Source organism: Mustela nigripes, chromosome 2 (assembly GCF_022355385.1).
Source record: "Mustela nigripes isolate SB6536 chromosome 2, MUSNIG.SB6536, whole genome shotgun sequence".
Taxonomy (NCBI): domain Eukaryota; kingdom Metazoa; phylum Chordata; class Mammalia; order Carnivora; family Mustelidae; genus Mustela; species Mustela nigripes.
This window is the reverse complement of record NC_081558.1, coordinates 39,055,266-39,073,829: the sequence shown is the minus strand read 5'-3', so window position 1 is coordinate 39,073,829 and position 18,564 is coordinate 39,055,266. Positions and strand designations below refer to the sequence as shown.

Sequence of the window (18,564 nt, the reverse complement as noted above, 5' to 3'; positions counted from 1 at the left end):
GGTTTTTACATTTCCCCGGCAGCATTCCCATGCTAGTGTTGGCATGGAGACTGGAAAAGGAAACTTTCCACCAATCTGCCACTTGCTACTGTTTCCACTCACTTTACTGGGAGTCTAATTTTAACAATTTTTTAAAGTTAAAACAAGTTTAATTCTTTTTTTGTTTTGTTTTGTTTCGTTTCAGAATGTTTCTCAAACACAAAAACACAGGCAAAAAGATTTTAAAACTCCGTCAAAATTTTGGTTTTCCAAATATTCAGCTGTTTAACATTCAGATAATTGCCTTCTTTTTTTTTTTTTTTCCACATTTAGTCTGAATGCTTTGGCATGGGGAACCCCACAGTCTGAAAGTAACTTTGTCCTGACTCTCCTCCCTGCCTTTATTAAAGAGGCTGAAAGACGCATCTGCTTCCCAACAGTTTTTGGTCCCTAAGGGACCAGGGAAAGCCAGAGGTTCTCACCATACAGGAACATAGTTGGGCTTCCCAAAACCTCTGCGCAAGCAAAGTTGGCAGTGGTCACAGCGAGGTATTCTTGAAATCGTTTTCATTGAAGAAAAACTGGCCGTGATTCTTGGATCTAGGCTTGGGTCAGAGATGGAAGGCAAATTTATCACTCATTCTCTTGTGGGTAGCCTAGAACCCAGTAGGCACTCAAGTCCTGTTTGCGTGAATGAATTCATCACAGTGATGGTGTATGGCATCTCCCAAGACTGAAGGGTGATTTTCCTGGACTGGAAAGTAAAAGAGAGAGCTGCTTACCTACAGTTCAGGGGGCCTCATCCTGGCGGCCCCGAAGCCAGGCGTTCTCATTTCCATCCTCCTGAACTGCTCTGCCTGACGCTGGCGCTGGCGCGACGTTACAGAAGGGAGGAAATGCATGTGAGGAGAATCAGGGAGGAGAGGGTCGGGAACAGATGTGAGCATAAAGGGAAGCATTAGAAATGAAAGAAAGAAATTGGACGCCCACAGCTGGAAGGACAAACCGCACAGTGTCGTCAGGGATGTGGGATTAGGGGTGATTTTGCTTGCCCTTTGTTCTTTTTTCCTGTCTTCCACGCTTCCCCGTGTATTTGATGTGTCTTTTCTGTTCGGTTATTGGACCATGAGGCCAGACCCCAGTGGCCAGTACCTGGGCCCTGTGAAGACCTGCTGAACAACTGAACGGGTTCGGAGGCTCCTGTCCCTCCTCTCGCTGCCTCCCCGGGGTGTCTAACCGCCTGGCACGTAGTAGGCGCTCCCTAAACATCTGCACAGCAAATGAGCTGCAAGTTTTCGGCGCCGAGCACGTGGAGCTTTGGAAACCAGGGCAGTGAACGAGCGCGTCTCAGACCACAAAGCGACTGCGGCGCGTGCGAGGAGCGGCGGCGGGCGGAGGCGAGAGGCGGGAGGCTAGGCGCGGGGCCCGGAGCGGGGCGCCCCGCGGGGGGCGCTGCCTGCGTGGCGCCCGGGGCGGGGGCGCGGGGAGCCGCGCGCCGGCACGTGCTCGTCCCGGGGACGCCGGGCCGGGGTGGGCGCGCGTGTGCGCGTGGGGGCGTGGGGTGTGTACCCGCGCCGTGTCCCCCGCGCGTGCTGCCGGGCGGGCGCCGGCGTGAGTCACGGCGGGGCTCGCCTTTATAACGGCCCGGAGGCTCGCGCCAGCCGCCCGCCAGTCCGCCCTCCCGCCGCTCCGCGCTCCAGCGAGCGCGCCCCGGCTCCGCGCCCCCAACGGCCCCCCAACCGCCGCGTAGTCCCGAGGGCGCCATGAGGGGCCCGCGCTGCGCCCCGCTGTTGCTCCTGCTGCTGCTGTCGCCGCTGCTGCTCATACCCCCCGCCGGGGACGCCGCCGTCATCACCGGGGTAAGCAGCCCTGGGCGCACCTGTCCGCTTGGGATGCGCGCCCGCGCTGCGCCCCGGGGGGCTTGGGAGGGGAGCGGCTCGGGGAGGGTCGCCCCGGGCGGGGACATCTGCCCCAGGTGCCCTTTGGCGCTCTGGGAGAGGTGCCGTACTCCAAACGCAGCGGACGGCCCGGGATCTTAGGTGCGCTATGGAAGAAAAAGTGACCAAAGTGTCACCCACCTCCTTTATCACCACCTTCTCCCCCTTGCTTCCCTCTTAGAACCCTGCAAGCTCTCTCCTCGAGTTTGATCTGTTTTTCTGTTAAGCTGAAAGAAGTTTGCTTTTAGAGTCTTCTCTAGCACTTCTTCTAGGCGTTCCAACCTCGAACCGTAAAATTTGGGAGGCCCTTTCTGAAATGCACAGGGGGCAAGAGGAGTATCTCCCATTCCTGAGACTTAACCCTCTGGTCAAGGAGTTTGCTGCCCTTGCACCCTCCACAGAAACCCCTTGAAATAACTTGGTCTGAGGCCCTGTGTATGTTTTGAAAAGCAATGTGGGCGCTTCCTTCTGGTTTCCAGAGGGTACCCCCCCCCCAACTTCTTGAGGCTTTCCTTGTAAAATTTTTCCATTTCCAATTCCTGATAAAACACCACCAGGGCTCGGGCATAATTATGGAGTAGGTTACAATGTAGATGTTTGTTTCAACTTAGTGTAGTTGTCCTCATCATTTCTGAAAGTAGGAACTGAGTCAGTTCTCTTATTCTCACCAACAATTTTCTGTGTGGCTCTGAAGGATGAGTTTACTGTAGTTTACTTTGCATCAACAATGCAAAATCCCTACCGTTTCCTGATTGCTCAACTGCTTTACTCTTTTAATTTTTTTTTAAAGATTTTATTTATTTTTTTGGCAGAGAGAGACAGCGAGAGAGGGAATACAAGCAGAGAGAGTAAGAGAGGGGGAAGCAGACTCCCAGCTGAACAGGGAGCCCAAAGCAGGGCTTGATCCCAGAACCCTGAGATCATGACCTCAGCTGAAGGCAGACACTTATAGAGCCACCCAGGTGCCCCTGCTTTACTCTTTTTTTTTTTTAAGTCTTAAATTATTTTACACCTCCATTAAATTACCTAAATTATCTAAGTGCACATTATAGGATTTTAAATAAAACTTAACATGTTTGAATTGATGATACATAATGAAATATTGAAGTTTGAGGGAAATCTGTCCTGGTCTTGAGAAAATAAAAGTTCCATAGTCTCCCAAGTGAGTTCATAGATTTATAGCATCTTGAAAGCCCTTGTACAATAACAGTATTTGGTTATATCCAATAGGATTATAAGCATTGTGATATTTATTAAAATAGTTAGAGGTTTTTTGAAAGTGTATTTGAATAGCTTTGTCAGTCAGTCAGTGTGGTTGAAAAAAACTTTTTACAGGTCTTTCTAATATAAGAGCTGGAACATGATTGGTTTTTTTCTCCCACTCTTCCCCTGCTGGCTCATTTTAAATTTCTGCTAATCCTCTGAGCCCAGAATTCCTTTGCAATATAAGTATCTTTTTGTTCCATTCACAGGACAACACTATTTGAATAGATCTGCAATGGGTTAAGGATGAAGGGCATTAGGAAACAGCAGTCTAATTAAAATTATATAAACCTATGCATTTCTTTGTAAATATTGCCAAGAAGTGAAGTTTTTTGTTACAAAAGTGAAATTTTATCATATGGGGTATTTATCCGTTAGAGAGGCTTAGAGTGGACTTCTATGAGCTGTTTTTGTTTTTTTAACTCAGTGTAACCAAAAGAGAATCTTTTTAAAATTCCTCTAAGCAATGTAACAATAAAGAAACGTATTTATGTCTTCACGACAGGAACCATATGGAGCCAAATGAAAAACCTGGTAACTTATCATCCTCAGGATGTTAAATATCCAAGTGATTGACTGAATTTTGGAAAAATTTTGGCTGGATTTTTATTGTCTTTTAAAAAGGGCTAGTGGGGTCTCTGAATTCCAGGTCTTGAGCATCTGTTGACAGAAAATACTGCCTGAAACCTCCACCTTAAATATTTACCTTTTTTGGTAATAGGTGTAGCTATTTTGAAATTGATTTATGTTCCACATAGATTTGTTAAAACCATATTGGAAAAGATCACATACTGAACTTCTCATTTACAAATTGTCATGGCCACGTATACATGTCTCTGGCATACAGCTAAAAATTGGAAAATGGAAATGTTTGGATGTTTTCCTCTGAATGTCCTAACACCCCAAGGTGAAAATTGGAGTTTTGTCCACACAGTCATTTTAAATAGGCTGAGAAAAAAACTCTAATGAGGGAAATAAACCAACCTTAGAGTAGGATGGCTGATAATTTTAAACAAAAAAACATGAATGAGGGTAAGCCCATATACTTATGTTTCGAGACTTGTGGCTGGCCCCCAAACTTTAAAGGAGAAAAGCCTTGAAGGAATGTTTTAGTTGTTTCCAATAAATATAAAAAATTTATATTTTTGTCTAAATTATAGACTTTTTAGTTTTTTATATATATAGTACAGCATGTTTTTACCTTATCACTAGCAAAACAGATTATTAACATACCGTTCAAACAAAGCATCCTATTTTTTTGTTGGTTCTAGGAAGGAACAATAGTTCTTCAGATCTATTTTCATGCAAATAAATTCAGACAGCATTATTTATTTCTATTTAGATAGAGTATAAAATCTCCTCTATAGTGGATTCTTTAATTATTTGTATTTACAATTTTTATATTGAGAACAGATGCCTCGAGTAACTGTTGTTAAGAATTGCATCTGTCATTTGAATTTCTAAATCTGATTAATCTTAAAGGATAGTTCCAACTGATTTTGTAATGTACACATGATTATACCTTAAGCCAATAATTTCCTTTTTGCAGGTTACTCACCTGAAAACAAAACAGTAACCTAAGGCAAAAATCTTGGTTTGTCCATTCCCAACCTATGAAATTTCTTTCTTTAAAGATGAAATGTGAAAACAACCCAGTGGTTTGAGAAACATCAAATCTCATGAACCAGAATGCAAATATATTTGAAAGGGAAAATGAGCATTTTTAAAATTTACATCAATACCTTTGTGGGTCTGGAGCATTTCGTGCCAGATTTGGAGACCATTTAAATCCCTTTAAAAATAAATAAATAAATAAATAAATAAGTCCTTTTTAAAAATTGGGCCCAATGTATTCTGCGGTTAATAGTCATAAAATCTTGTGATTCGAATTATGTAGTTCGTAATGGCCATGTGTGGTATAAGACTAATCCATACTTGTTTTTCAAACTCAAAGCCAATTCAGCCACAAAACACTAGAAAAAGAGGTGATTTTCTGTGTGCTTATTTAAGATTTTCGTAATGTGTGGGCCATTCTTTAGGCCATTTTTTTTTTTTTTAACTAGGAAAATCTCTTCTGTTCAGATTTTATGGTAAATATGTGCAAGCAAATGAAGATTACAGTCCTTTTTTATATGTGTGATTATTAAAATCCTAGTGGTTGGAGATATAAAGAGCATTTTTGACTGCTAATTTTAGATTTCCTCAGCCAGAGTCTTGCCCGCCATCCACATTTATCTGTTTGTTTGTTACATTTCAGGCCTGCGACAAGGACCCCCAGTGTGCCGGAGGCATGTGCTGTGCTGTTAGTATCTGGGTTAAGAGCATAAGGATTTGCACGCCTATGGGCAAAGTGGGAGACAGCTGCCATCCGCTGACTCGTAAAGTTAGTACATACATTCGTATTCACGGTGGTTCTCTTACGTTGTGGTAACTGAACTCCCAGCAAGGCCTGCAGGACATGAAATCCAGGGTGTTGTGCTTGAAATTGTAGAAGATGGCAGTGGAAAACTCCCTCCTCTCCCCTCCCACTTTAAAGAACTGGGTCCTCTACAATCGTTACTCTAGTGAATCATTTTCATAAACTTGATGTCATGACATTGGCAACTTCTCAGAAAAATAATTTCAAACACGGGAATTTGCCCAAAAGGGATTTAGGACAAAAATACATGTGTGTAGTATAGTGTGTGCTTCTCTGCCAAAATCGGAGTACAGAAGTTCTTGAAAAGACTTTTCGTATCAGACCCACTGATGAGGCAGAAGTAAATAATTGTGTTTTGTTTCTTGCAGAAAATTGTGCATGATATAGTTATCCTTGTATCCTAATTTAAAAGTCCTTTATTTTCACTCCATCTGTGCAGGACACTGTTCATAATCGTAGAGGTTAATGATACTTAATTTTCCAACTTCTTCAGTTATCTAACAGCTCAGTGTCCCGATGACCTAAACGACACTTTTGAACCATTTTGGCAAGGAGCAGCAGGACCCGACGTAGGCGGGATTGGATGGTGCTTTTGAGGTGGGATGGCAGACACTCCTGCCCACGAGGCCAGTCAGCCACATCACTTCAGGGAGCCGGGTGGGTGAGAGGCAGAAGAGAGTAGAAAGGTACGTGGAGCTTGGAGAGTCTTGGCCGTTCTGAATCAAAACTTGAAAACGGTGGGATCTCAGTAAGATGCCCCAGGGACGCCAGGTGGTGGTGCCTTGCTCTCCTAGCGCCACCTCCTGGTTTTACCCAGCAACAAAGGGAAGTCAGGAGCCATAGAAGGGCCCGTCCGGAGCCAGGTGGCTTGTTGGAGGCAGAGCTGCGTGTGTCCACAGCCTTCTCTCCTGTTTAAAATAGATGGAATGTTTGCAAAGTAGTCTGCCTTCTGGACTCTGCTTTCCACCTTTTTTTTTCCCCACATGTGGTTTAGGGTGGACAGCTGTAGTAGAGCCTACCATCTCCGCTGTCCTTGACAGTTGTGGGTGACAGTTACTGTTTTGACGTCTCAGAGTGAAGGTAATGAAGTAAATGGGCTTCTGTTGAGTTCTGAGGGCTGTAATAGGAACCCCACTTGTTTGGGTTGCACTGAAGACTGAGTTTGGCTTTCCTGTGGTTTCCTTGAGAAATACTTCCTGTTCCATTTAGACCATCCCTCCCCGTGGCTTCACTGTCATTGTCACATGTGACATGCACCTTTTATTTTTGGCCACTTTCAGACAGGAAAGGTTGTAAACTGTTAGTGGTCTGTCTCAGTGCCTGACTCCCGGAGAGGCGGTGATACCAGCCCAGCCACCTTGGGCACTGATGACACTTTTGCCCACACCTTTATCAAGTGCAAGTCAACTTTTGTACATTGGAGGCACTGTCCTTGAAAAGTTTCCTCTCGGTCTTTTAAGAATGTTGTGGTTTTTGTTTTTTTGTTTTTGGTTTTTTTTTTTTTAAAGATTTTATTTATTCATTTGACAGATAGAGATCACAAGTAGGCAGAGAGGCAGGCAGAGAGAGAGGTAGAAGCAGGCTTCCCGCTGAGCAGAGAGCCCGATGCGGGGCTCGATCCCAGGACCCTGAGATCGTGACCTGAGCCGAAGGCAGAGGCTTTAACCCACTGAGCCACTCAGGCGCCCCAATGTTGTGGTTTTTGTGCAGTGTTGGTATACCCTTCCACTCCCTGCATACCAGAATTGTGCAGCCTTTTTGCTAAAACAAATGAATACTGACACATTCTATGCAACTGTTCTTTGCCATAGTAAAGCGCAGTTGTCCCTTGTGGAGGTCTGTGACATCCCAGACACCCTGCCCTAAATATTGTATATGAGCTTCTCGTTTCACACAATGAGCCCGTGAGGCACATTTGTTTCCTGCACATTCTGCATTCAACCATGATAAGCCTCAGAGGGACTCAGTGACAGGCTGAGGTCACCAGGTGAGAGGGCACACAGCAGCATGGGACTTCGTGTCTGGCTGGTGCTCCCCTGGTTGTGGGGTGTTAGTCCCCATACTCTCCCACCATCCTGAAAGTGGGTTTACCTCAACACTTTACCAAAGCTGGTTGGTGTGGGATGAGAAACAATGGTTCCTCTTGGGAATTTGTCACATCCCACAGTTCTGATGAGTTTTCCAAATCTGAGGTATTTTAATAAGAGAACCAAATTATCTTTCCCTGGTGTCTGAATAACTTCCAGTTCAGGTATATGAAGTGCAAGGTCATATCCGAGAGTAAACAATACCATTCTTCTCCTGGAAACCCAGGTACACCTCTACACCTTTGCTTTTAGTCACGGTTTTAATAACGAAGTCTTTAATAACAAGTTGTGGCTTTCATAGTAGAATTAAGTGATAAAAGAACTAAAGGACTAAAAAGAGGAAGGTTTTAATGTCAGCTCTTAAATATTCCCCTATTCAGATACCCATTTGGAAAGTGTTTCTAGAACTCGGTTTTATACCTTTTCCTACTGGGTACTTTTCTGTCTTAAAAATACATTTTCATATGTCATTTCTATTTTTAAACTAGGTCCTGGAGTTGTTACTTGCTCTGGGTGAAATTAACTTATCCTGGTAAAAATCTAGTTACTTCCAGATTATCTCTCTGCTATATTCTATTCAAAACAACCTGAGAAAAGAAATTTTTGTAAATGTGTCCTAGTGAATGTTAACATATAGTATTCAACTTCAAACTATAGTTTGATGGTTCATCAGTGAACAGTAAAAGTATAGACACTGCATAGAAAATTCTATTTTAATATGTGTTCATTCCTTTCTTTTTTCTTCCTTTTTTTTTTTAAGGGGGGATTGTGGTCACAGGGCTTGGTGTTTTAAAAACACAAGACTATGAATAAGTCAAGACTACACCTGTTTAAATTTTAAACTTTCCATTCTGGCTTGACTTAGTCATAGCCACAAATGTCTGTTTATTTTGATAAAGTGAGTAATATTTGATGAATGAAATTGCAGACTACAGGTAGGAATTGATAATTACAGAGTTCAGTTTACTATTTTATTTGAGATACATCCACTAATTTGTGGAGTTTACAGTGACTGCTAGGCTATACCTTTATAATTGTACAGTTTTTAAATTTACATTTGATAATTGAAAAATAGAATAAAAGATCAGTTTACCTAAGAAGAACAGGATGTAGGTTTTCCAAACACATTTTTAGTCAAATAAAATTCTTAACATATATTCATTTTTAATACTTAGGGATGAATTACTGAATCATGTCTGCAAGGAATATTTTGCCATTTAAAAATCACACTATTTTAATATTTCTATTAAAACTTTTCAGAGTTTACAAAGATTGGCTATTTCTATCCCATTCTGAGTACTGCTTGGCTTTGGAAGTTTATAATTATGTAGTTAATACTTTTATTTTTATTGCTTATTAGTTTATAATTTTCTTCAATTTAAGAACTGTGTTTCCTCCCCCAAAATTGTTTTTGCTTCACTTTTTTTTTTTAAGATTTTATTTATTTATTTGACAGAGATCACAAGTAGGCAGAGAGAGAAAGAGAGGGAAGCAGGCTGCTCCCTGCTGAGCAGAGAGCCCAATGCGGGACTCAATCCAAGGACCCTGAGATCATGACCTGAGCCAAAGGCAGTGGCTTAACTCACTGAGCCACCCAGGTGCCCTTTTGCTTCACTTTTTATGTTAACATTTTTAGTATCAATTTTACTTTTTGTTTTCTGGTATGCTTTTTTGTTTTTTGTTTTTTGTTTTAGCTACACTTTAAGATTTGACCAATGTATTTTCCTTTTCTGAAAAAAAAATTTGAAATTAAAACCTGGGGTTTGTCTTTGTTAAAAACAAACAAACAAACAAACAAAGGGGCGCCTGGGTGGCTCAGTGGATTAAAGCCTCTGCCTTCAGTTCAGGTCATGATCCCAGGATTCTGGATCGAGGCCTGCATCTCTGCTCAGCAGGGAGCCTGCTTCCCACCCCCCTCTCTCTCTGTGCCCGCCTCTCTGCCTACTTGTGAAACTCTTAAAAAAAAAAAAAAAAGATTTAAAATTATTAGCTGTTTCTGTCTTAAAAAAAAAAAAGATTTAAAAAATTATTAGCTGTTTTTGTCTTAGTTCCAACCAATGATGAAACATTGTAAACATACTTCCAGGATAAAGTATAACCTTAAAAAATATTAATTAAAATATGACTAATATAACGACAGAATTTAGTGGAAGCTGGGTGGATGAAAGCCCAATATGTTAATTTCCTCATCTTTCCTACCACACAGCTCAAGAGCCATTATCTGCATTTTCTCTCCTGGGGCAGCATCCCTGCTGTGAATACAAGTTCCTTGTCAGAGAGACTCAGGGGACATAAATACACTTCAGTGTGATAAGGTTTCTCAGCCTGGGAACTTGACAGTATGGGTCTGACACTCTTGGTGGTAGGGGCAAGCCTATGTATCAGAGAATGTTCAGCAGCATCCCTGGCCTCTACCACATGATGCCAGTAGTATCCCTCTCTCAGTTGTGACAACCAACCATGTCCGCAGACTATGACAGATGTCCCCATGATGGTTTGGGGCATGGACCTTGCCCTAGTTGAGCACCCCTGGCCAAACACTACATTGACTTTGCCTCACAGGACACAGTGTAGGAGATGAAGCAGCATCATTGCATTGGGAGCTCAGCAGCTACTGAAACCCACAGCTTGGCTTGCCCTCTCTTCCACACAGGATACTTGTAGCTGCCCCACTTGAGAGCTAAAGGGGGGGGGAGGGGAGGCTCCCCTTGACTCACAGAAGCTACCACCCTTACTCTTGCAAATATTTTGCACCTCTCTAGACCCAGAGGCCCAGACCTGCAAACCAACAGCTTCTCCAATCCAACTCGAGTTCCGCACAACCCACGAGGCTGACCCCCTTATTCCCTGTTTTTCTTTACTCTTGCTGAGGACGCAGAGCAGTGGGAGGCCAGATCCCATGGTAACCCTCTGTGCACAAGAAGATAAATCATTGCATCATTTAGGATTGTATGAATATATAATTATTCCAAAAACATTGGAAGAAACATTTTAAGAATTGACCGAATTAAAATACATTGGTGACCCTCCCAATTATCAAAGCTGGAAATTGTAAGAGAGGGACAGGAACTGAGACCTTTAGTTTGTATTTTATGTGCCATCATGCTATTTGAAGTTTTTTAAACTGTGTACTTATTGATAAAAGTTATGGTAACAAAACTGGCATTCTTTAAAATAAAATTGTCGTTTTTTATTGAGGTAAAATTGGTATATAAATTATAGAAGTTTCAGGTATACAACATTGTAATTTGACATCTGTCTGAAGTACAAAGTGATCACCATCCTTCACTATTCAGTTGACCCCCTTCACTCATTTTCCTACCCCAAACCTCCTTCCCACAAGAGACCAGCGCTTTCTATGTGACATGACCAGCCTTCTCTATATTTCTTTCTTTAGCAAAGTTGACTCTGTTTTGAGAGAAATCACAAACAATACGTGTGTTTTGGGTCAGTACTGTCTTCTCTTTACAAGTGCTGCCGATGGCTAGGAGTCGTGCCTTGTGGAAAGCACTGCAGGTCCGACCTCGGTTTCGTTGAGAATCTGCTGTTTGGCATTCTGGGCTTGTGGAAATGCTGGAGTGAGTTGATTCTAAAATAAACCGTCAAGTTGGGACTGAACGGTTGGCTCCTGGGCTCTCTCTGTGCCTCTCCTGTGTCCTTTCTTGTGTCTCTGGCTATTAGACACCTATCGACTTTGTCACACAACACGTGTAGAACTAGGGGATGCCTGTGTGGCTCGGTCGATTAAATGTCTGCCTTCCCCTCAGGCCATGAGGGATCCAACCCTGAGCCAGGCCCCCTGCTCAGCGGGGAGCCTGCTTCTCCTCCTCCTCCCAGCTGGCGTGTGCCTGGGCACACGGGCGTGCTTTCTCTCTCTCTCTCTCTCTCTCTCTCTCTCACTATCTCTCTCTCAAATAAATAAATAAATAAAATCTTAAAGAAGAAAAATATGTGTAAAGCTAGAAATGGAGGGGCCAGTGGAGAAATTGCCAAGTGTATCCCATCAGAAATGCTGCCCGTTGTCAGTAGGGGCTCGGCGAGAGAAGGAGATGAGGAAAACTGCTATGAGCAGGCACAGATGAAAAGGCTTGGCAGGGGGAGAGACACGGAGCAGATCTGGCAAAGGGGGAGTGGGCTTAAGAAGAAAAAAGAACAGGGCTGCAAGGTATAAAGATCCCTGCAGGACAGTGTGATCATGATGTCAAGGTTGTTGGGGCAGATCTGGGCTGAAGCCCATAGTACCTTGTCTCCTTCAATAAGAAAAAGGAAAATGCGTGATATTTTTGAAAGGATCACAGAGACCTATGACCTTGGGAGCACGTTGTCAGGGTGCTCCCTAGGCCCTAGAACTATCCTGGAACTATCCCCAGGAAGGCCCTCTGCGTCTTTGGCTTCACGTGAGTCCTTCTCTGTTGAGTTTGGTGGCGTGGGTCACTTTGGGCCTGCTCAGTGCCGGGCAGTGGTGTATGGAGTGAGGAGAAGCCACAGTACCTGGGAAGGACACCCCTCGGCCGTTAGGCAGAGCACGTCTGGGGAGATGGGAGGGGTCACCGACAGGGGTCACTGACAGGAGATAGGCTTTTGACAAGTATTCGCTTAAGCGTCTCCTCTGTGTCCCAGGCTAAGTGCCGCGTGTTCACAAATGAGATGTCCTTTCCTCAAAGAGCCTGGAGTTGGGGGAATAGTGGTATTTGAGAAAAGAGCAAAATCTGGAAGAAAGTGGGGCTGGGTTTGGTGATGACAGGTTCCCTTTCAGCTGGGTGACCTCAGTCAGCCGTGTCACTTCACCTCAAGAGGAAGCCACTTAGCTTGGGTCAAAAAAAAAAGGCAAAAAGCTAGCGTACAGGTTTGGTGTGACGTTCATGCATGATGCCTCATGTAGCCTGGGTCTGGCTGGCCACTGCTGTCATTTTTCTTTGCAACTGTTTTCAAGGGACTAGGAATGCACATAACAGGCCAGAGAGCGCCCATGGTGCCTTGGGGCCCACGTCACTGGACGGCAGGTACCCCAAGGGGCTTCTTTGGTGTTTAAACTATCCTCCTGGTCCTCTGTCTTCTGTCACTACAATTCACGCCACATAATGGGCCCAGGCCTTTCCTGTTTTGTTCTCACTGTCTCTTTAGCACGTGACATAAGGCCTGGTAGGTCGGGGACAGTAAATGTCTGTGGAGTGGGCAGATGAAGGAAAGCTGCTTGGCGTAATCTGTGCGTAGCAGTTTGACGCAGTCATTATAGGTACACCTCACTCAGGTCAGGCTCCTTTAGCTCGGATGTTGCTGCCTCTGTTCATTTTTCTCCACATCAGCATCATTGGCCCTTTGGGCCGGAGAGGTCTTCTTGTTGGGGTGGCCATCCTGTGCGTTGAAGGCTGTCTAGCAGCACCCCAGGCCTCCACCCACCACTCATGCTCCTTCCCCCAAGTTGTGACAAACAGAATTGTCTCTGGATACCACCTGATGTCCTCTGGGGGAGGGGGTGGGGTCACCCCCAGCTGCCCACGAAGTGGTCTTAGGTGTGACACAATGAAGCTCTCAAAGACTCAGGCCTAGAGCAGATCCGAGAGGCCCAGGGTTGGGACTTCTCCTGCTGTCCCCTTGTAATCCCCTGAGCCAGTGCAGCTGGGCCCACCTCCTCCGACACGTTCTCAGGGCCCACAAATGAGCCAGCCATCCACATGCCCCTGCCGCACACAGTGACAGAACCATTCTGAGCATGAGTCTGAGGGGCATTGAGGGCAGGCAGGCACTGTCACCAGACCCTTGACAATAAGGCCCTTGTCAAAAGGCAGAGGAACCTGGGGTGGCTCTGCTGCTTCTCCAAGTGCATATCAACGCCCACCTGTGGCTTCCCTCTCTTCCTTTTGTATTTATTGACCTCCGTCATTTCCCTGGTCCTTCCAGAACCATTTTGGAAATGGAAGGCAGGAAAGAAGAAGGAGGAAGAGAGGAAAAAGGAAAAAGGAGGTAAAAGGAACATGAGCACGGTGCCCGCCCGAAGATAGTGCCCACTGTACTGAGCCCTGACCACCGTTTGGACTACCATACAGTTGAGTCTGTCCTCTTAGTTCAGCCCCAAAATAAGGTTAGAATGGTTCTGTCACTGTCTGCAGACTTTTTTTTTTTTTAATGAACAAAGGAATTATTTCAAAGGCATCTGGAAGATGCGTCTCGGACTTTTTCATTAGGACAGATAATTGGTATGGGCTGACCTCTCTTGGTGGCATAGACTAGGAAATACACGAGAATGATAGAAAGCAGACAAAAAGCAGCAGAGTTGAGAAACAGACAGGATGCATTTTTTTGCCCTGTGTAAACCATAGAAGGATCCCTGCGGCATGAGTCTGATAGCTTGCCTCTCTCAACTTGTCCTGGACCAGAGTAATTTGCTGTCCCATTTCATTGACTAACTATTGCCTCCATGCCTGGGGAAAATCTCTCCCTCTAACTTCCCAAGGAGGCAGAGTCTCAAGAGGACACCATCCCCAGGGCAGAGAATGAATTTTATTCTTTGCCTCTGGAACATATATGTACTTTGAGGGACTCCACTGGCCCTGAGACAGAGAACCATGATGCTGGTTGCTGGTTGACCCCCTCAACCCTGCTTCACTGGTGGCATAGGCAAGACTCACTTGGATGCCTCTTAGAATGAAGCCAGTCTTTCTCTGCTGGATCTCCCTGAGCCTGGGTTTAGTTTGTTGCTTTTCTGTGACTCAGGCTTGCCTCCTTCCCTAGTTTCCCTTTTGCTCCTCCCCTACCCACACTGCTCAGAATTCTGACCCCTCCTGCCATCTGTGTGCAAATGTGTGTGAGTTTATACATTGCTTGTTTTCAGTGACTCCATATTTACTCGTTATAATATCATTGTTGTCATACCCTTAATGTCATCCCCTCCTTAAGGAGCTTACTAATAGGATGCTATAAAGAGAATTAAAATGAAGAAGTAAAAGGCAGTATAGCTTGGTGGTTAAAAGCTTGGTCTCTCTGGTCCAGCTGCCGGCCAAGCTTCAAGGTCTGCATCTGTGAGCTTGGGCAGGTTGCTGATCTCACTGTGTCTCAGTCTCTCACCTGTAAAATGGGTATAATAAAGGCATTTGTCATCTTCACAGAGTGGTTGTGGGATGAAAAAAGGATAATAAAGTGCAGAGCGTATTGCTTGATGAAGAGTTCCAGGTAACACTAGCTGTTCTTATTCAAAGAGATTTCTCAAGAATCAGGTTTTTGGGTTTTGTTTTTTAACATTTCCTGCTCTGACTCAGTTTTCTTCTTCTGTCTTAGGTTCCATTTTTTGGGCGGAGAATGCATCACACGTGTCCATGTATGCCGGGCTTAGCCTGTTTACGGACTTCATTTAATCGATTTATTTGTTTAGCCCGAAAGTAATCACTTGAGAGTAGAAACTTTAAATGTGAACAGCCACATGATGTCTGTAAAGTCTATTTACTTGTGATTGTGCCAAACAAATAATATGCCAGAAAGAAATGCTGTTGCTTCCTCAGCTATCCAAGTAACATTTCTATCTTTGATGTTTAAATGACTTTTTTTTTTAATTGAAAGTGGATTTTAATTTTGGATATGAATATAAAGTGCAGGGCATTATGGAACCAGTTCTCATTTTCCCGTCTGTGTTTTGATTTGGCTGACTTCTTTTAATGCCAATAACTCACCTATTTTCACAGAAATGAGAAGAATAAGAATTTGATATTTTGTCACAGGAAATTTTTTTTTCTTAAACCCTCTCCCACCAGCCCTGCCCACCACACACACCCACACACACACACACACACAGACACACACACACATATACACACACTCTAGGGTCTCTTTTCTCTCTTCAAAGAATTTTAAGGCTCTCACTTTATTTTTCACCATTTCCCTCACCAGTCTTCTAGCCTTTGAAAGTGGGGAGCAGGGTTGTTCCACAGACTCTCATTTGCTCACAGAATCACTGTTGAGACTCAAGCTTTTTGCCTGATACTTAAATAGTGAAGGGTGTGTAGTTGAACTAGACACTCCAGACTTCTAGATGGAGTAGAGGTTGGAGTGCTTCCAAACTTTCACGGAACCTGTCCATGCGACAAGACTTCAGGTCCACTGTGTGACAGGTGTGAGTGAGTCCAGAGGGAAGGGAAAGTCAAGTTAGTCCATATATCTAGATTCGGGTTTGTTTAAAAAAAAAAAAAAAACTAAAAACTTCTCCAATACGACATTTACATTTATTTCTCTTTCTCTTTATGAAGTTTTTTTTTGAAGTCTCACAGAGATGTTCCAGACGACATTACATTTATTTCTCTTTCTCTTTATGAAGTTTTTTTTTGAAGTCTCACAGAGATGTTCCAGAAAATGCCACTTGAAGAGGAAGTATTGATTTTAATCTGGCATAACCCCTGTTACCATTTTAAAATCGGTATTAAGTTGTAATTTAAACTTCATTTGTAACCAGAAGATCTCTTATAATGGATTACCTGACATTCTGCCATGTGTACCTATATCAATATTGCCGTGTAAAAATTCTGTATCAGAATAATGACAGTATTGTATATCATTTGATTTATTTTAATATTATATCCTTATTTTTGTCACTGTTGTCGTCAGTTTTTATTAAAAGCAGCTTTCTCTTATCTCACATTCTAAAATGGGCAAAGACCCCCCAACGCTGGGCAGATGGCACTCACAGGACCTGCTTGTCACTCACTTTCCATACAGGAAAGTTCTGTTTGCATGAATCTTAAGGTCGTACAAAAAACAATGTGTAAATCAGTAAGGTTTGGGAACATGAAGGAAGATTGTGACGTGCTAAACTGGCTGTAATCAGGAATGCACTCCTGTGATGTCACTGTTGATTCAGCAAATCATGACCCAGTGTTTATCACGAGCCGTTAGGCAGGAGGCTAGGTGCTAGCCGAACAGTGATGAAGAACCTTGAAAAACCCCACCAAGTATTGTAAATGGAATCAATGTTGCAAATAAACAACTTATGAAATGTGTTTAACTGACTAAACTTGACCATGCCAACCCACTGACTGTTGCCAAAAAAAAGAAAAGAAAAGAAAAAAATTTGTCCATTTTGTAGTTACTGATTCAGCCAAGGCTGACAGTTGCACGTTGTGTGTAACTTTAGCCTTGGGGCTAATGTGTCCTGTAAATGTATGGGATTTTGCTGTACTCATTACCATACCTGGGCATAGAAATATTATTTTTGGTTCAGTTTCCTATGTGTGCAAGAAGCATTCCTCAGTGAGTCTGTTGGAAAAAACACCGACTTCAGCAAGTGGAATTACAGATAAAGAAACATACTACAGCTGTTGGGCTAAATGTCACCTTCATATAATGGTTGAGACACCCTTTTTCATAAATTGTAAACACTTGATTGGATCAATCATCCATTTTCCCCCAAGTTAAAAAAAAAATCGAACAAACTCATAAAATTTTAGTTTTACAAATACCAATTCAATTTAAAAAAATGACTACAAAAGGGTAGACCATAGGACACAGCCAGGACAAGGAATGTAAAGTGTGTGTGGGAAACAGAACCGTGTCTCCTGACTTGCTCACCGCCATTCAGAGAAAAACAGAACTTCATCATTTGGTATCTCTGCTCTGGGTTATTATTTTTATTGGGGAATAACTCCTACAACTTTATTTGGTTAGTACTCTTTTTAGCTTGTCACCGAAGTTAGCACTTTTCAAATAATTATTTCAAAAAACTTATAGTCATGTTCCATGGAGATTTTTTAAGATAAATGCATGCAAAGCACACAAAGTCTTGCACTGTAAAGACTGTGGTACTGTTTCTTCCCATCCCCAGGATGCTTTCTCACTGAAGTTGGCCAGATCTCATAGGCCAGAATGTCTGCAAGGAAAGGCAAAGTGAGAATTTACATAAGAAGTTGTTAAAGTCAGCAATCTACTTTTTGATGTAAATATTGTGAATGGATTTTATCCATTCTAAGATAGAAATAGATCTGCCAGCACCAGCCAAATTCAGGTGGACCTTTAGATTCCTTTACAAACATTGACTTTCATGAAAACTGTCAATTCTGACTTCCTCTTTCTTTTTTTTTTCTTTAAGCATCGCTTTTTTCTTTTCTTTTCTTTTCTTTTCTTTTTTTTTTTTTTTTTTACCATGGAAGAGTTTGTGCCACAACTATTTCCTTACAGACCCTCTTATCTAACTGAAGACCTTCATCCTTCCCAGTGTTTCAGTGTTGTTCTCTGGTCGGAGCTCTACGAATTCAGTCAGTCCAGGGAGAGATCACACATGTAAGCCAATTTTCTTCTTCATTGGTTTTAATATCAGAAATTTCATCCCACTCAGAATTTTCTAACCTCAGTTTTTGAGAGGATTAAATTTGAGGACCATTTTGCTTTTAAAAACGGGATTTTTTTTTTTTTTTTTTTTTTTTTTTTGGTAGCTACTTATTTGATTCTCAGGTGCACCCATGATTGAGAGCCACTGAGAAAGAATAAAGAAATATGCTTCTATAGGAAAGCTACTGCTCCCCTGGGACATCCTTTGGCAAGACAACTTTCTAGTCAGATTAGAAGTAGCTAATTGTCTTGCCTTTTCTTGCCACCTTCAGAAGTTCCCATGATCCTTAAGCGTAAATGAATCTATTTGTTAGGGGGATTCCCCCCCACATGACTTCTAGAAGGATAATCACAGAAGGGTCCCGTGTGAGAGTTTTAGCTGCAGTTTCATAGCTCATTTGAGGAGTCTATTCAAAGTTTCTTGAAATTAGATGAGGGAAGCAGGCTGGATGTAGCCTAGCTGGTCCCTGGGCTCTGGACTAGCCCTGAGGCAGGGCGTGGAGCCATGCATCTCTTCCTCCAGGCAAACCCTCCCGGGTGACTGTTTTCCCAGCTGGCCCCTCTGCCAGCC

At 43.2% G+C, this 18,564-nt stretch overlaps 1 protein-coding gene across 1 annotated transcript; it reads left to right on the top strand.

The window, feature by feature from the left end:
* The first annotated feature begins 1,533 nt into the window (after positions 1 to 1,533).
* Positions 1,534 to 16,669, top strand: PROK2 (prokineticin 2). Its single transcript, XM_059387873.1, has 3 exons — positions 1,534 to 1,838; positions 5,437 to 5,562; positions 14,961 to 16,669. Exons 1-3 carry the CDS (start codon positions 1,743 to 1,745, stop codon positions 15,063 to 15,065), a joined length of 327 nt encoding a protein of 108 aa, XP_059243856.1. The 5' UTR covers positions 1,534 to 1,742; the 3' UTR covers positions 15,066 to 16,669.
* Positions 16,670 to 18,564: the final 1,895 nt, after the last annotated feature.